At 39.0% G+C, this 19,659-nt stretch overlaps 1 protein-coding gene across 2 annotated transcripts in view; it reads right to left on the reverse strand.

The window, feature by feature from the left end:
• The window catches only part of LOC137432912 (collagen alpha-1(XII) chain), a 305,761-nt gene that overhangs the window by 55,613 nt on the left and 230,489 nt on the right, over nucleotides 1–19,659 (reverse strand). For both annotated transcript variants that reach the window (XM_078783725.1, XM_078783726.1), the window contains exons 40-47: nucleotides 19,382–19,524; nucleotides 19,047–19,156; nucleotides 10,231–10,389; nucleotides 7,453–7,530; nucleotides 7,181–7,267; nucleotides 4,963–5,016; nucleotides 4,780–4,875; nucleotides 2,245–2,298 (exon numbers count right to left, since the gene is read on the reverse strand). In XM_078783725.1, the coding sequence (XP_078639851.1) occupies nucleotides 2,245–2,298; nucleotides 4,780–4,875; nucleotides 4,963–5,016; nucleotides 7,181–7,267; nucleotides 7,453–7,530; nucleotides 10,231–10,389; nucleotides 19,047–19,156; nucleotides 19,382–19,524 (781 nt within the window). The remainder of the gene's footprint in view (nucleotides 1–2,244; nucleotides 2,299–4,779; nucleotides 4,876–4,962; nucleotides 5,017–7,180; nucleotides 7,268–7,452; nucleotides 7,531–10,230; nucleotides 10,390–19,046; nucleotides 19,157–19,381; nucleotides 19,525–19,659) is intronic.

A 19,659-nucleotide genomic window follows, 5' to 3' on the forward strand; every position in this document is an offset into this window, starting at 1 on the left:
TATCCCATCGTCTCTCCACGTACAACACCTGCACTTCCATGGTAGTCTCCATTTCAAGTACTAAACGGACTCGACTCATCTTGGCTTCTGATATATGACAGGATCGGGCATATTCAATCATATATTATGGAGATGACAACTTATAATGATGATCAGGATATTTGCAGAATGAAATTTATTACAAATGGCTTCATCAAAGACTACGTCACATGTAACATATGTGTTTCAACCCAATCACAGAAAAAAAAAAAAAAACCACCTTTAGAGGCCATTTTCCCCCGCAAGCGGGGGTTGGCCTTTTTCGGGAACTGTGGTTGTTGTTGTTTTTCGGTCCCCTTTTTGAAGCAATGTTTTACGGCCGGATGCCCTTCCTGACGCCAACCCTTTTTGCCGCCTTTAACGACAAGCAGGGAATTACCAGTGAACTGGTACTCAATTTGCCGACCTCGGAAGGATGACAGGCTGAGTCAACCCCCCTGGCGTTAATTCAGCGATTGACCGGGATTCGAACCCAGGATCCTAGGATCCTAAGCCGGCACCCTAGCCGCTAGCCCAACACCAGGGACTCCAGTGTCCAATCACAGATAATCAAAGTATAACTATATGGTTAAAATTTTGTGTTTTACAGACTTCCATAATTGCCACTAACAGAGAGCAATTCCTCATCAAAAGTCAGATTTTTTTTCTCTTCTTCTTCTTCTATTTTTCTAACCCGATATGGTGATGCAGGTTGTGTGAATGAGTATGGCGAATGCTTCTGAGTGAGTGCATGGACTCGCAAAACAAAATGCGAGTTTTAGCATTGCTATTCTCGACCTATCGGCTCCTTTGAGGATTTTGAAGTTTACAACATCGAAAACTAGTGGAGCAAGACGGGACACCAGGTGCATGAAACTACTGGTGAAATGCACCTGTTCGCACACATATCCTGAGGGGATTCTTCAGGGCAAATTACATGCAATTATTCTCAGCAATTATACAATTGTGTCGTTTGCCAATGAAACCAACATACAATGGACACTGGCATGAAGCCCAGGTGTTTTCCAAGCAAATTCCACATGATTTCACTTTTTTCTCTATGTCTGAAATTTCCAGTGATTACAATATAGGATTCAAATATACAGAATATTTTGGATCCATTTTAAATGATTTGGTTGGAAGCATATTCCAAAACACATCCAACTGAGCCTCGGGATGTCGATGAGTGTCTGTATGACAGATTTGATGGTGGGCAATTGCAAAAGACAACTTGATCCTCTTTATGAATCTAGTGCTTGGGTCCAAAGTTATAATTAGTGTTCGGTATCATGTTAAAAAGTACATATCAAATCGTGTACCATGGCCTTTACAATCGCCGACTTAGAACACGGTTCCATAAAATGGGGTGAATAGGGACAGCAAGGTGAATAGGGACACAAACTGAAAAAAAGTTCGGAAACTTTTTTCGCTGAAAATTGATAACCATACTGATTTGTTGATATTTGGGTTGAAAGTGTTCTTTTGTTTTTTTAAAAAGCAACTTATAGTCCCTATTAACCCCATATATGGGTTAAATAGGAATAAATAGGATTTTTATGGCCGTCCCTATTCGCCCCGTTTTACGGGTGAATAGGGACAGTCACTAATACAAAAAAATAATAATCAAGAAATAGGGACAGTTTGGAGAAACTTTTTATCCCATATTTTTTTTCATTGGCACCGTGGTTTATATTATGGGTGCATATTATGTGCATCCATCTGAGCTATCAATTTAGCAATAAGTTGGAAACTCAGGATTGTTTCTTGATTATTATTTTTTTGTATTAGTGACTGTCCCTATTCACCCGTAAAACGGGGTGAATAGGGACAGCCATAAAAATCCTATTTATTCCTATTTAACCCATATATGGGGTTAATAGGGACTTAAGTTGATTTTAAAAAAAACAAGAGAACACTTTCAACCCAAATATCAACAAATCAGTATGGTCATCAATTTTCAGCGAAAAAAGTTTCCGAACTTTTTTTCAGTTTGTGTCCCGATTCACCGTGCTGTCCCTATTCACCCCATTTTATGGTTCCAGATATTCCAGCAGTTCCAGTAGGCCTACAGGAAAATTACCTTTTGATACTTGCTATTGAACCATGATTCATTGTAAATGTAGGCCTGGTACTCCTGTTTGGTTATCATACAAAAAAAAACTCGAAGGAAAACCAATGACTCACAACAATTACAATTTGAACCAATTCGGACAAACATGACCTTACCGGAACTCCTTGTGATCCTGTGCTTCCTTTCTTTCCTCTTTCTCCCTTTGTTCCCTAAGCCAGATACATAACCCAATGGTTCATAACTGGCTTTCATGTGACATGCCATCGAAATAAGTATTTTCATGTTTGCTTATCATGTTAAAAGTGTAAATGCCGTGTGACAACATTTATTGATAAATGGATGAATGTACTAAACAAGTGAAGATTAATGATCTGACAATCTGCCAATAGTAGGATCGGTGTTCAAGGAGCCAAGAGAATATCTGTCATGGGTGAATGGATACATGACTGGGATTAAATGACGAATTTCCGGCATTACTGATGACAACAGAAAAGAGGCACCGCTGTACCGCTGATGCAGTTCTCCTACATATTAGGACTGGAATTTGGAATTTTGCCAGGTAACAGCACACAATCGCCTCTTCTTTGCCAGAGACAGTGTGGAACCATTAACGTGCACCATCTAACGCTGTCCGACAGATTGCCAGCTCACCCTCAGTCTGAAGGCCATCACTCCAATTGATGAAACTCCCTACCTGAGAAACAACAGTCTAACAGTTTTTATTGGTAAAAACAAATACGTATGCGATTGTTGATCCTCTGTGTATAAAAATAAGGTGCTGACATTTTGGGCTTATCCCTTCATCAAAGCAAAAGAGAAAAGCTTTCTTTCTTTCTTTCTTTTATTTTTTCTTCTTCCTCTCTCTTTCTGACAAAGGTTTAAGCCCGCAACATCAGCACCTTGTTTTTATCTACAGCTGATGAACAACAACGTTTGTATTTGTTTTTAATCATATTATGCCACCGACACAGACCGCTAATTTGTGCTGGAATTAGCCTTTTCAATTTATATTGGGTCGAGAATCAAACCCAGATTAGATAGCTGAAATGCAAGTGTGCTACACCTCTGTACCACCCTGATGGATGAACTGCACCATATAAGTTGAAAACAAAAGATGTTGTTAATGCAATGCGATCAATCTCTCACACAGAATATTCAAGGAATTTACAATTTGGTAATGGTAACCAGCCCAAAGGATGACTCTAGGAGAATGCATCATGTTATCTATTAATATACACGTTGCAGACTCAAAATCCAGCATATTCATCCCATTGGAAGGACAATGTGTTTCACAATGCATTTTTTCCTCTGCTGTTCGAGAATACAATGACAGTTTTAGTCAGATATGATTCATCATTAATTAAACCCATGATCAGACAGATCAGAGGTAAAAAATAAAAGCTGAACTGTTTTCCCATACACTAATTCCCATTAAAGGTGGATTGAGGTTATGTTTTCAGCCCTGTCTGTCTGCTTGTTTGTCGGTCTGTGAGCAGGATATCTCAAAAAGTTATGGACAGATTATGGCAAAACTAGGTGGATGAGTTGGGTAGGTAACAAGAACAACCTCATTAGATTTTGGTACATGTCCAGATCTAGATCCGGCCTATCGGTGGGATACAAAATATGTTAACTGTTCAGACCGACGGAGGCATGCTCACTACCAAGTGCCATTCTAGTTGGAATAGAGAAAACATTTTGTTTCGTATTTGCAGAAACTTTACTCGATTCATTTTCATATATTTTGCCAATTATTACACACACTACTTTTCGTTTGTAACTAATGTAACAGAAAAGCTCTGTGCAGTGTCCTTAAACTGGTGCAACATTTGTTGCAATTTCCTGCATTAAACTTTCCAAGTATGCGAGTTTGATACAACATTTGCTATTTTTGCTAACATATCCAGGCTCTTGGAAAAGTAAAGTGATGGAGGAAAGACTGGTTACATAATGAAAGTGGGATATGGTGGAGAAACAACCAGACATAGACGAGCAGGTGTATATGCACGAATGTGAAAAGCAGAGATGTGAGAAAGATGGCAAAATGCAGACAAGAGGGGTGTAAGTTAGGAGGGTGAATGGGGTAAAAAGATCCTGAGATTTTATTGTCCTGCTATTTTGAAACGCTGAAAGGAATAGTAATAGTAAGCTGTTCCACGGGTTAGAGGAAATAAAAGGAATAAAGGAATGGAGGCGAGCGATGTAATTGGTTGATTAAAAGAGGACCAATAGGAGAAGACATGGACACTGGAAGGGCAGAGAATTCAATGAGCATTACTTGCAAGAGCAGATGTTATCTGGTAAATTTTGGTAAATTTTAGCTCTTATCTGGTAAATTTTAGCTCTTACACAAGCCTCGATCTTGCATACAAAAAAATATATAAAAATTCAGAGACCATCAAGCTGTCTGCAGTGAGAAAGCAACATACCCTTCCTTCAATTTACAATCAATCGGCACATACTCTTAACATTATCAATTAATTTGCAAAAGTCAATAAGTTCCTTTACAGGTAAGTTTGGCAATACTAGTCGTCACTCATTGAACTACAAAAGGTAATTAATCAGCAAGAATGAGAGCAGCAAGATACTGATGTCGTCCACAACAGTTGGAGCGCACATAAGCACTTGGACCGGTGTGAAGGCCCCTACCAATCCGCTAATCAGCAAAAGGTAGCTGTGGCCACTCTTACCGGTTCTCCTGGAAGGCTGAGACCAGGGGGACCTTGCGGACCTGGTGGTCCAGGAGGACCAGCAGGGCCCACTTCACCTTTGGTCCCCATCACTCCCTGAGAATATCAGAGAAAGGCAGAGGTCAAAGGTAAATATAAACATCACCACAACACAATCAAGAAGAAAGATAAAGAACATCTTACCGTTGGTCCACTCATGCCAGACCCTCCCTGCAGACCCCTCTTTCCAGGACTACCCTAGAGGGTAAGTAGGAGAGGGAGCATAGGTGAAGAGGGGTGGTTGAGAAGCAGACACATCGACAGGTAGTTAGTAAGAAAACCTGAAAAGAAGAGAAAAAAGTGGAAAGAATGTAGGCAAAGGTTTATGATAATGAAAAGAGACTGTCATGGTTAAGACATGCCAATTCAAATAATCTTACCGGACATGCCAGAGGAGGCATTGGTGGTTTGCTGAAAACAGTGGATTCACTTTCAAAGGTTTTCTTTATTATTCCAAGCACTGTTACACCGTGCCTTGATTCCTTGCCTTTCTTTTTGAATTGTAAAAACTTTAATATGATAGCATGATTTAAGTACGGAGCATTGCAAACCAACCTTCTGCACGGCCTACCCCCTCCTCCCATGCCAATCCTGCCCATGCCTAAAAGGGCCATATTATTAATAAATAAGCAAACAAGATTGAGAATAGAAAAAAATGAATCGGATAGGAAGAAGAGAAAAAAAGAGAAAGGGGGAGATGAGAGGGGGGAGTTTTATTATACGTTATGTATTTATTCATCTGTCTGAATTTATTGCTAAAATTGAATCAATTAATTTCAGTCAGGTCAGTCTTTTGGCACTGCCACTGGTAACATGTAGCCCAGTGCTACCTGCAACATGGTCGGGGTCTCAGCAACTAAACTGACACCCCTCACTGGCTTTGCTAGTGTAGAGAGTGACTGTGACACCCTGCCAGGAACAAAAACAACACCTGACAAAGGGCAGATGAGTTCTCAAAGGGAGCCAACAGCCATACAGTAAGGAGATGTGTCTCCTAAAAAACACCCATCCGGTTTGGACTGGTTTGAGTCAGACCAAAGACTATAAAATAATAGGTGCTGCTTCCTTGCTTGAAAAGGATAGAACACTGACAATCCCCATCGGAAAGTATCCATGGGGAGGACGGAATTCCTCTTGACGAAATGCCCCGCTGAGTACAGTGAGAAAAGTGGCGCCATTGTTATGACGTCGCTGGTACCCACAGTATCCCGGGAAGTGACGGTAGTGACGGCAAAGTCAAGATCAAGCAAAGTCAAGCAAAGTCAAGTGTGTGGCAAGGACGAATTGATTAGATTTTATCCAAGATCCGGATCTGGATACTAGAATTTTTATTGTTGCAAGTGATTCTTCACAATTGAGAAATAGGGCCAAAAAAGATATATAGCACGATATCTCAAAATATTGTGGATGGATTAAGACAAAACTAGGTGGATGATTTGGGAAGGTGACACGACCAAGCCGATTGGATTTTGGTTCAGGCCCGGATGCAGATCCAGCTTATCAGTGTGATATAAAACGTAAACTGTTCAGCCTGGCGGAGGGATGCGCTCCAGCAATTGTCGTTCTACTTATTAAGAGATACCTCCGCCACCCAAAGGTGGATGGAGGTTATGTTTTCACCCCTGTTTGTTTGTTTGTCTGTCTGTCTTTGTCTGTCCGTTTGTTTGTTTGTGAACAAAATATCTCAAAACGTTGTGGACGGATTCGGACCAAATTTTGCAGAGATATAGTGTATGTCACAAGGACGAAATGATTAGATTTTGGTGAAGATCCGGATTCGGATCCTGCTACTAGAATTTTAAAAGTTATTCTTCACCATTGGGAGATTGGGCTAAAAACGATACATAGCAGGATATCTCAAAAAGTTATGGATCGATTTAGACGAAACATGTTGGACAGGTTGTGTGTGAAAAGGAAGAATCGATTCAATTTTGGTGAAGATCCGGATCTGGATCCGGCTAGTAGAATTTTTAAAGTGATTCTTCACCATTGAGTGATATGACCAACCAGGCGGAGGTATGCTCTCTACTGAGTGCTGTTCCAGTTTTTATTTATTTATTTGGAACTAACCTCAAGAAAAACAGCTCTTACCGATGTATTCCTTTAAACTCTAAGAAATTATGTCTAACAATGTCAAATATCCTATTCATGGAAAGACTAAAATAATGTTTTACATCAGGGATATGTAAAGTTTCACCACCTTATACAACGCCGTCCTCCGAATGCCATGGTAGATTGAGAGTGAGCATCCATGCAAGATCATCAGAACTTTACAGATTTTATCACTGTCGCAAACCCAAATTGCATATATCAAAGTGTTAAATGATTGTTATGAGACAAGGTAGAGGAGTTATCTGCTCACTAGTGGACCAGAAGAACCAGGTGGACCCTTGCTTTCAGTGGAACAGGTGCACGCATGTGGCAGAGCTGGACATTTTTCTTCATCTCTCTGTGGTCAAGGTAGGAGATAAATGCATGAGTGAATGGGTAACTGTTACTGTATTAGGAATTATAACGATGTCTCATCCATGTTTTGTAACAAATCGCCAAGTAAGTGTCATAAAGGCGAGTATAATGATCCAAATATAGTCAAAAGACTTCTGTAATGTCCATTGGCAAAAACATTGTCAGTACCAGAGATGGCAGTTCACAGCATTTGTCACGGCTTGGCCATCCAACACTGCAGAGAATCTCAAACATCTGAAGTTGAAACTGGAAAGAAAGTCAGTGAAGAAAATAAGGGTTAGACATAATAGTCAGATTAATTCCTCAAAATAAGAGTTAGAGACATACATACATACTGATTATAAAGATGTGTTTCTTTCTAAATAATGTCTGATCAATTGAATTGACCACAGGTGGACTCCAATCTAGTTGTGGAGACATCTCAAGGATGATCAAAGGAAATTGGATGCACCTTAGCTCAATTTGGAGTGTCATAGCAAAGGGTTTGAATACTTATTGACTCAAGACATTTCAGCTTTTCATTTTTAATGAATTTGTATAAATTACTAAAAAAACAAGTACAAAAAGTTTTAATTAAAACAAAAGCCGCGTCGATGTTACACAATGCCTAGATGCAGCTGTGCCTATAACGTCGATGTTATAGGCACAGGACATTCCTATTGATTCGATTACTTGATGTTATTTTTGTGCAAAGTGAAAATATATCTCGGCAATTTCCCGTGTGTGGCGACGAATTTTTAATTTATCTCGGCATTTTCCCGTCTGTTATTTCAGGCGGTGTATGACTGACCATGCCGCGATTTAAAATATATATATCTCGGCAATTTCCCGTATGTGGCGACACGTGAATGAAGCTATGCTCCTCTCTCCACATTATTGTGACGACGTATAAATTAAATATTTCATCGTGACGATTGTCATCAAATGGACGAATTTTTAATATATCTCGGCATTTTCCCGTCTGTTATTTCGGGCGGTGTATGACTGACCATGCCGCGATTTAAACAAAATATATATATCTCGGCATTTTCCCGTCTGTTATTTCGGGCGGTGTATGACTGACCATGCCGCGATTAAAAAAAAAAAATCTCAATGGACTTGAAGTTACAGGCCTTTGAGAATTCATTTCGTTCTATAAAGGGCAACTTCCATCGGATTTTCTTCCCGTTTTTTTTCAACCGAGTCTAAAACTATGTTAGCGACTGTGAAAAATGAAATGATATATCGAATTTGATTTGAAATAAAACTGTATGAGAGAGGAAGACACCACGGGCCTACAAAACAGGCCTCAAAGCTATGCGAGTTAATAAAATGGTGGATATTTGTTTATATGAAGCCTCTCCCACAATGGGTGGAGCTATGGTTCCCAGAATGGGTGGAGCTTTGAGGTTTTGTCTTCTCTGCAAGAACAAGAACAAGAAGAAGAACAACAACAACAGCAGAGGGCACTCTATTAGCAGCGTCTGCGACGTGGCTAAAAATTGCACCTTGACATTATGGTTATTATGTGCAGATCAGTGACAAAGAAAATCTCAATTTAATCTATTTTAAATTCAGGCTGTAACACAACAAAATGTGAAAAAGTCAAGGGGTGGGAATCGTTTTTGAAGGCACTGTATGTACAGTATGTGTATATATATATATATATATATATATATATATATATATATATATATATACCGTGAAATGTGGTGAATAGGGACAGCAGGGTAAATAGGGACACAAACTGAAAAAAATTTCGGAAACTTTTTTCGCTGAAAATTGACAACCATACTGATTTGTTGATATTTGGGTTGAAAGTGTTCTCTTGTTTTTTTTTAAAAACAAATTATAGTCCCGATTAACCCCATATATGGGTTAAATAGGAATAAATAGGATTTTTATGGCTGTCCCTATTCACCCCGTCTTACGGGTGAATAGGGAGTCACTAATACAAAAAAAAAAAATCATATATACAAATACTAATACAAATACTAATACAAAATAATAACAGCCATAAAAATCCTATTTATTCCTATTTAACCCATATATGGGGTTAATAGGGACTATAAGTTGCTTTAAAAAAAAACAAGAGAACACTTTCAACACAAATATCAACAAATCAGTATGGTTATCAATTTTCAGCGAAAAAAGTTTCCGAACTTTTTTTCAGTTTGTGTCCGTATTCACCGTGCTGTCCCTATTCACCACATTTCACGGTATTTATTTTAATATGAGCCTTTCCTACAAAACCAGGCTTTAGAATGATGCACTTCCATCGCCATGAGAGCTATTCGTTCACTTTGTTTGTGCTCTTCAATTCAACGAACAAATAGTATAATACTACGCTTCCTTTGCCTTTTACCATTTGTATTGGTGACATCATGAGCACCCTAAAATAAAACATACCATTTTTGGCCCAAAGTCATTGCAATGCAGCATGGTCTGCAGGGGATTTGAAATCCTAACTATGGGGGATACCTGATTCTTTTCCTCAAAAATTGTCAGAAAAAGAGTTGTAAGCCTCGACTTCAGGATGTACTTTATTTACGTAATTGTAAGAGATGGAATTACACTACAAGCACCTTTGCCGGTACATAAAAAACATATTTTACTCAAGAATACAAATGGACAATATTAATTATTTGTTGTTAAAACCTAACCAATTCTTAAGATATAATTTATGTATTCATCCTACTCTACTGTGTCAAGCTTTGCAGTGTGCAGACGGTATTCCCTTGTCCTGCATGAAATATACAAAGAAATTTGCCGATGAGGCTTAAGTTAAAAAAACAGTAATTCGAGTAATTGTCTTCTTCACAAGAGTGGTATGGAAAGGTGAAATTTGTATTACCAAGATTCACCGAACTAAATATCCTTCTTAATGAACATAAGTTTGCATTGGTTAGATACAAGAAACAATTACAAACATGAATAGAGATTATTGAGATTGAGAGTAATACATACAGATACACTGCCAGATTGTGGGCCACGTGAGCTCAGCGCACGTCCCAAGACTTCCACACCATCCGTCGAAAGGTTCTGATGCCGCAATATCGCTTGCTGTGAGATGAGCTTGCAATCAAGGTACAACCGGCACGTTTCGTTGGTGAGGACGAAATGGATCTGCGGAACCCATGCACAAAGTTCATAATTTATAACAAAAATTACATGACATGTCCATTCGTATTGGTAAAAAGATTGTAGACCCGCAATATTTTTGCCATCTTTCTATTTATATAAATTCAAAAGCAATATAAACCAATACTAAAATTCACATCTCGACTAAACAGGAAAATATCTCTGGGAAACAAGATACTCAAGAAACAATATTATTGAAGATGACGCGATTGCAATCAATCCACAGCATGGCTTTCTACATAAACACCGGTTGTATTTCATAGGATTACCACAAAAGTGGGGGGTTAATTTTTTTGGTTCAAATGACCAACTACTTATTCTTATTTCCTGATGGAAATGCTATACGGACACAAACTCATTTCGAATGACTAAGTTTGATTGGCTTGTGTATGCGTTTTTGATGAGATTTCTTTTCACCACCACAATTGTTTCGTGCTTCGCTTGACTCGACTCTGTGGAATGCACTTGAAAACATCTGGCTGTTTCATTCGATTCGTATGAGGCACGAATCATACAAGTTGGGAGATAATTTTATTCTTACTATATTCTTCAGTGAAGGTCTTGGACAAATCAATATTCTTGTTTTCGTTCGTTCATTTTTATACAGAAATGAAAATTCAGGATGGAGTTAAATGATAAATTAGACATGCAGTCACGTGAAAAAGTAAGTACACCCCATGTAAAGTTTTGACTTTTTCAACATATTTCAACATACAGCTATTTGATCTTCATTTCAACAATATTAACAGATAAAGGTGATATAATGCAAAAAATATCATGAAACATTTACATTTTGTAGTCCATTGTATAATTTAAATAAACATAAATGCAAATTTCGCATGTGGAAAAAGTAAGTACACCCTTGGCTCTAATGGGTGGTATTGCCCCCTTTGGCAGAAACAACCTCAAATAGGTGTTTCTTATAACTGTCTACCAGTCTCTGACATCGACTGGGAGAAATTTTTGCCCACTCCTCCATGCAGAATTCTTTCAGCTGTGCGATGTTTGAGGGGTTTCTTGCATGCACAGCTCGTTTCAAATCCCCCCACAACATCTCGATGGGATTTAGATCTGGACTTTGACTTGGCCATTCCAGAACCCTCCATTTCTTTCTTTTCAGCCATTCCTTGGTGGATTTACTGGTATGTTTAGGGTCATTGTCATGTTGCAAGGTCCACCTTCGGTTGAGCTTCAACTTTCCAACAGATGGCCTCACATTATCCTCAAGCACCCTCTGGTACAATGAAGAATTCATAGTGGATTCTATGATGTTGAGCTGCCCAGGCCCTGATGCAGCAAAGCTGCCCCAAACCATAATATTTCCACCACCATGCTTTACAGTTGGTATCAGGTTCTTGTGGTCAAATGCTGTCTTTGGTTTTCGCCAAACATGTCTTCTGGTACTGTGGCCAAATAGCTCTACCTTTGACTCATCTGTCCAGAGCACATTGTTCCAGAAGTGCTGGTCTTTGCCTAGGTGTTCATTGGCAAACTTTAGTCTTGCCCTGATGTTCTTTCTGAACAGCAAAGGTGTCCTCCTGGTACAACTCCCATGTAGATCAAATTTGTGCAGCCTCTTTCTAATGGTAGACTCGTGCACTTTGACATCAACAGTGGCAAGAGTTACCTGTAGGTCCCGTGATGACATTCTGGGGTTCTTAGAGACTTCTTTCAGCATGTTGCGGTCTGCTCTCGGGCTGAACTTTTTGGGGCGGCCTGGCCTGAACAAGTTGGCAGTTGTGTGGAATCTTCTCCACTTGTAGATGATCTTCTGGACAGTCAAATGATTGATTTCAAATTGTTTGGAGATCTTTTTAAATCCCTTCCCAGACTCGTAGGCATCTACAACCTTCTTCCTGAAGGCCTCAGAGAGCTCTTTTGATCTTGGCATTGTGACGCCACACACTTCAACAACAAAGAGCAAACCAAAACGAAATGTCTGAGGTGTAAATAAGACAGGTTCCTCCGAGATCCTCTCTGACGATGTTCTAATCATTTGCACCTGAGCTGGTGCACCTGATTCTAATTTTAGGTATTTGAAGTAGTGATAAATGTGGGGGTGTACTTACTTTTTCCTCATGCGAAATTTGCATTTATGTTTATTTAAATTATACAATGGACTACAAAATGTAAATGTTTCATGATATTTGTTATATTATATCACCTTTATCTATCAATATTGTTGAAATGAAGATCAAATAGATGTATGTTGAAATATGTTGAAAAAGTCAAAACTTTACATGGGGTGTACTTACTTTTTCACGTGACTGTATTCAGAACAGTGTGGTAGAGAAGGAAAAAGGAATAAAAAGCAGAATCTATAAACAGAATGAGTGGAATAGATACAACAAACAGGAATTATACAGGTTGTTAACATGAGGTATCATTTTATTAGTTGTAGTAGTAGTAGTATTATTGTGAGACCATCCTGAAACCGTAGGAATAACAAAAACTATATGGAAGGGATTTTTGAGTTAAGGAGAATACGATTGCATGAGTGAAGGTGAGTAATCTGCTCCAATTAGAAAAGGTGAACAAGGAGTGTTTGTCACTGGATATGTGAGGCCTCTTATGGTTGGGATCAGAGGACGGAAATTGAACGCCATGACCGATGAGAAAGCAGGTGGCCCTGTACCTAAGCCTTTTCATATGAAACTAGCATAGGTACCTGGCATTGCCGGAAAACGCAGAGATGCTTTGCTGATGGGAATATTAAGTGAAGGGGGGGGGGGGGTGGGAGAGAGAGAGGGAAGGGGGTGGGGAAGGGGGTTTGAGGAGAGAGGGGAGGGACAAGAGGGTGGGGAGAGGAAGGCGAGAGGGAAGGGGAAGAAGAATGGAGGAGAGGAGGGAGTGGAGGGGAAGGGGGGGAATGGGGGAGGAAAGGAGAGGAGGAGAGGGATGGGAGTAAAGGGGAGGGAGAGGAGGGAGGCAAATGGGAGAGGAGGGGAGAAGGGAAGGGGGAAGTAGAGAGACAGAGAGAGAGAGAGGAAGTGGAGGGGGGGGGGGGGGGGGAGAAAAAGTTGAGGGGAGGAGGTGTGTGGTGTGGAAGTTAGCAAAGACAATGTGTTGAAAAGTTTGCACTGAAATACGAGTCGTCATCGCATGTATCACATTAGTCTGCCCCCTCACGTATGCAGAATAAAGTGCAAAGGGGGAAGAGGGAAATTCTGCCATTTTTGCTTACATAATAAATACATAGTATAGTGTTTTGACCAACAGGTTTTCAGAGAAAATAAAAATTAACTTTGACCCTTTAAAAATCGTGTGAATAAAGGCATCTCCTTTTCTCACATGTGTTGCAAGTACAGGGACCTGCTTTGTGATGCTTTAAAAGGCGGTGCATAATCAGAAATATGTTTCATAGGGCGATGTATTACTGCAGTATGAAAAAAATGGAAATGTTGAGAAAAATGTATTGAATATAGCAAGCGTTTCCTGAATATAATCAATTTGAGAAACGGGATTGAATGTCATTCACCATTATTATAAGTGAGGAAGAACGGAAGAAAATGAGGGCAGAACGATATGAAAAACGGGATTGAATGAGACTTGGCATTATTATAAGTGAAGAAGAAGATGAAGGAGGAAGAGTTTTTGTTTTAATGGCAATTGTTGAAAGAAAAGGAATTGAATACAGTAAGCGTTTTCTGAATCTAATCGATATGATAAACGGGATTGAATGAGACTAGGCATTTTTATAAGTGAAGAGGAAAGTCAAGGAGGAACAGTTTTTGTTGTAATGTAAATTGAAACCGGCCCATCTATTGTCACCTTACTCAACTATATCATACTGTTTGCAGATTGCCGAGCACCTGATTGATAAAAGGATGGCGATGAGAATTGATAGTGAGCAGGTACGGTGCATAAATCCCCTATTTTATTGACGGACAGACAGACGCACGGTCGCACACACGCATAGGCTGACCTCCTTTTATATTGCAGATTATTTTTAAAGCAGGAGACTAGATTTTCATGGTGAGATGACGATACTAATTGAAATGATGTAATGGACATGATGCCAAATGATATGAAATCAAATGGACGTAAAAGTGTGAGGCAGACTATGGGGGGCTCCAGTTGGTAAAAGAGCTATGATATACTACTTTGCATCACATACAAGTCCTTGTACACTATATGGAGAGTTATGGAAGGCCCGGTTAATTTAAAAAGGCCATGTGGAGATGAAAGCTGAAGTGTGAGACCATCTTCTCGATATGGAATGCTGCAGACACACGAAATGCACACACGGTCATGGCTGATGGTCTGGCTGAGAAGGTTTATGTGCTGCGGTGGGGCCAAGGCCTGAATGCTGAGACAAAATATTGGAGGAGTTACCACAATGTTCCTTTCTTTAGAGGTCTAAACAAAATAACAACAGACTTATCTGTAGTGGAGTTTTCATTTGAAGAGCTTTTGTTTATACAACTGCCAAGGCTAACGTAAAAGTGTGGGAAAAAAAAACATGAGGGAAAAAGTTCAACAGATATAAATGGACAAAGAGGAAACAAAACACATGCATGCTCTTTTCTGCATAACTTGAAATTCCACAAATTATTATTATTACTATTACTACGCCAACAATTAAATTATTAAATTAAATTATTATTACAATTATTATTATTATTTATTATTATTTAATTATTTTATTATTATATATTTTATTTATATTAATAATAATTATTATTAATTATCATTAATTTTATTAAATTGTTATTACTACAAATTATTCTACAAATTACAAATGATTCTACAAATCTACAAATTCTGCACAATTGGAAACAGAACACAATTCTGCATGAGGAGAAGAGTTAAAGGTGAAAGGTGAATAGCATCTCATTTGATGTATAAAAACGTTGAGAGAAATAATTGATGGGAGGAGTTGTCTTTTTCATATTGCTCGATTAAGGAGCTATTGCATTTACATGTACAGTCACGTGAAAAAGTAAGTACACCCCATGTAAAGTTTTGACTTTTTCAACATATTTCAACATACAGCCATTTGATCTTCATTTCAACAATATTGAGAGATAAAGGTGATATAATACAACAAATATCAGGAAACATTTACATTTTGTAGTCCATTGTATAATTTAAATAAACATAAATGCAAATTTTGCATGTGGAAAAAATAAGTACACCCTTGGCTCTAATAGGTGGTATTGCCCCCTTTGGCAGAAACAACCTCAAGTAGGCGTTTCTTATAACTGTCTACCTGTCTGAAATCGACTGGGAGAAATTTTTGCCCACTCCTCCATGCAGAATTCTTTCAGCTGTGCGATGTTTGAGGGGTTTCTTGCATGCACAGCTCGTTTCAAATCCCCCCACAACATCTCGATGGGATTTATATCTGGGCTTTGACTTGGCCATTCCAGAACCCTCCATTTCTTTATTTTCAGCCATTCCTGGGTGGATTTACTGGTATGTTTAGGGTTATTGTCATGTTGCAAGGTTCATCTTCAGTTGAGTTTCAACTTTCCGACAGATGGCCTCACATTATCCTCAAGCACCCTCTGGTACAATGAAGAATTCATCGTGGATTCTATGATGGTGAGCTGCCCAGGCCCTGATGCAGCAAAGCTGCCCCAAACCATAATATTTCCACCACCATGCTTTACAGTTGGTATCAGGTTCTTGTGGTCAAATGCTGTCTTTGGTTTTCACCAAACATGTCTTCTGGTACTGTGACCAAATAGCTCTACCTTTGACTCATCTGTCCAGAGCACATTGTTCCAAAGTGCTGGTCTTTGCCCAGGTGTTCATTGGCAAACTTTAGTCTTGCCCTGATGTTCTTTCTGGGCAGCAAAGGTTTCCTCCTGGCACACCTCCCATGTAGATCAAATTTGTTCAGCCTCTTTCTAATGGTAGACTCGAGCACATTGACATCAACAGTGGCAAGAGTTACCTGTAGGTCCCACGTGATGACATTCTGGGGTTCTTAGAGACTTCTTTCAGCATCTTGCGGTCTGCTCTCAGGCTGAAATTGCTGGGGCGGCCTGGCCTGAACAAGTTGGCAGTTGTTTGGAATCTTCTCCACTTGTAGATGATCTTCTGGACAGTCGAATAATTGATTTCAAATTGTTTGGAGATCTTTTTAAATCCCTTCCCAGACTCGTCGGCATCTATAACCTTCTTTCTGAAGGCCTCAGAGAGCTCTTTTGATCTAGGCATGGTGACGCCACACACTTCAACAACAAAGAGCAAACCAAACGAAATGTCTGAGGTTTAAATAAGCCAGGTTCCTCCAAGGTCCTCTCTAACGATGTTCTAATCATTTGCACCTGAGCTGGTGCACCTGATTCTAATTTTAGGTATTTGAAGTTGTGATAAATGTCGGGGTGTACTTCCTTTTTCCACATGCGAAATTTGCATTTATGTTTATTTAAATTATACAATAGACTACAAAATGTAAATGTTTCATGATATTTGTTATATTATATCACCTTTATCTATCAATATTGTTGAAATGAAGATCAAATAGCTGTATGTTGAAATATGTTGAAAAAGTCAAAACTTTACATGGGGTGTACTTACTTTTTCATGTGACTGTAGCATACTTTATGTAGGAAGGACATACAATGAAGGAAGAGAATAAGAAATATAATGGGATAATGAAGCTGGAGTTTTTAAGGGGTTTGAACGGGGTAGGGAGGGGTTTGGAGGGGGAAAGGGAAATGGGGATCGGGCAGAAGTATTGGTATAAAATAAAGTATTATTCGATGTATTTGATGTTGTCCAACCTGATCTGATGGTGGGGACTAACTATTTATGCAACTTTGTGAATCTGCTGTGATGGTTATAGACCAGGTCTGGTTCTGAAGCAAGGTGGTGAGGCCAAAGTTTGATTTGTACAGGCCACTTTGGAAATTTTAAGGGTAAAAACCTGCTTTTACAAACTCTCCATGCTCTCGGGAACGTCCATTGCCCCAAAAGCATAAGCGAGTGGAATGTTGTTGCCCACAAAAAGACAATCTGCTGTATAATGAAGTGCATCCTGCCGAGTGTTGCTGCCCACAAAAAGACAATCTGTTATGCGATGAAATGCATCCTGCTGAGCATGGTGACGAGACCACACCAGATGGAATTTTTCACCAGATCCATTGCTGCCCACAATAACAAAAAGCTAGTACCAGACAGATACACATCAAGCGACGCTGAGCAGTCTTTTCAACTTGATTTTGCCATGGCACGTCATTATCCAGCCATTCGGGTCATCGTACATGTTTTACATTAGTTATCTGTCACCAAATTAAATAATATGTGTGTAAGAACATGTGCAGACTAAAGTTTGCATTCAACAGATATTATATAAAAGAATAGTGTATTTGGAATGGATCGGCATAACGGAAATGGTGGTTTTCATCAGAATACGATCAATGAATATATTTCAAATTTTTAAGTATTATTAATATTTCTTCTTTTTTTTTTTTTTTACTTTCAGCAGGCAACTTCCAGGAGCATTTTTCCACATGGTGGCACCAAGTAGGTTACCTTTGATCAGTCTGTGCTATTCTCCGTTTGCCATAACTCCTGTAGTTCTAATTAAAATTTCATTCAATGGACATATTGAAAGAAAGGCACAAAAGAGACTTTGTGTGAATTGCTTGGTCTTGCTCCGATGGCTTTTGCAGAAGCTTTTGTCAGCTGCTGGCAGCGGCACACCTGCTGTAACTATAGGTGGTTGAGGGAAGTCGGGTAAGTTGTGTTTGGGGGAGCGGGGTTGGGAGGGAGCTGCTTTAGGGGTTCAGTTATCCGTGTGATTTTGTGCAAACTCATACATGCTTTTACAAATAAATTCTGGAATTTCATGCTACCTTTAAAGTACCGCTTGCCACCACTCGTAGAAAGGGACATATTCCCATTTACCTTAATAGTCCTGAATTTTAACAATGGATAATATGACACTTCTTAAAATCCTAACGCCATGACCAATTATTTAAAAATCTGACATCAGACGTAAAAGTGTTTCAACTTGTTGGAAATACTTCAGCTGCATAAACGTTCCTTCTTATAATGCGGACATATCAAAATAACAAGTGAAATTTGTTCGAGGGAATTCGGAGTGTATGTTACAAAAAGTTTCCATCTCGAATGCAAAGAAACGGAAAGAAAATTCAGCGCAGGAAAAAGGCATTTGGCCCAAACATGGCCGTTTAGTATTTAATTTCGCTCTGCTTTGTCCTTTGAAAACTGCCAAATTCGCCAAAGCAGTTCTTACCCCAAATAAGTATCAAGAGAAAGAGAAAGGTAATTATATTAGATATCGTATATTAGATAAACATGAAATGGAAATAGACCTAATGTGTAGTACATTATAAGGCCATTGGGAATATCTCCATATTAATTGTTACCTGTGCTACTGAAGGTAGATAGAGGTTATCTTTTCACCCCTGCCTGTCAGTCTGTCTGTTTGTGAACAGAATATCTCAAAAACTTGTGAACGGATTTCTACCAAATTTGGTGGAGAGGTTGGATGTGTGGGAGCTAAAAAAAACTGTTTGTGTTTCCATCATTTAATCAGAAATGATTTTCCAATTATTTAATAAAGATAAAATGTTAAAATGTCATGATCCTAAAAAGAAACAAATCGCAAAAAGCAATTGCATTATTCGAACCAATAAATAAATAAAAACAACTCTTCTGACCTTATGGAAACTTCCAAAGAAGATTTTCTGAATCTCTGGTCCAATAAACTTCACAGTTTGATGAGAATCCTTCTCATCAATGTAGAAATACAGCAATTCCTTACTGCCACCTGTAAGATAAGGAGATGTAGATTGTCCTCACCATAGAGTGAATTATCAAATTAATAATGGAAATTGAAACATTTACCTTTCGATGTGTGAAACAGTCTATGGGCTGTCTTCAAATCGTGTGTGAAAGATATCAGAACTTAACTTCCCCACCTCCCCTTTTCCATGCTTTTACAAATAAAAAAGTCCAATAGTAATCAGAGCACCAAACATCAACTGGTACTTACTATTTAGAGCTATACCCCTCTGTGGTTTCCCTGCCACATCCAGGACCTGCCACAAGGCAAATGGCTTTAGGTTTGACTCTGGGAGCAAACGAAACAGCAGAGAGATGGTGTAGTCAGGGTGAAGACCTTCAGGGTGGATATTCCTATATGGTAAGAGTTAGGCAGGGGGGTGGAAATGGTGAGTGACAAAAACAAGAGTATCAGATGAGAAATAAAACACAATTTAACTTGGTTAGTATAACGTTCGTATATTCCTAATTTACCTTTACATGGTTGTT

Source organism: Myxine glutinosa, chromosome 8, assembly GCF_964187855.1.
Source record: "Myxine glutinosa chromosome 8, kmMyxGlut1.1, whole genome shotgun sequence".
NCBI lineage: Eukaryota > Metazoa > Chordata > Myxini > Myxiniformes > Myxinidae > Myxine > Myxine glutinosa.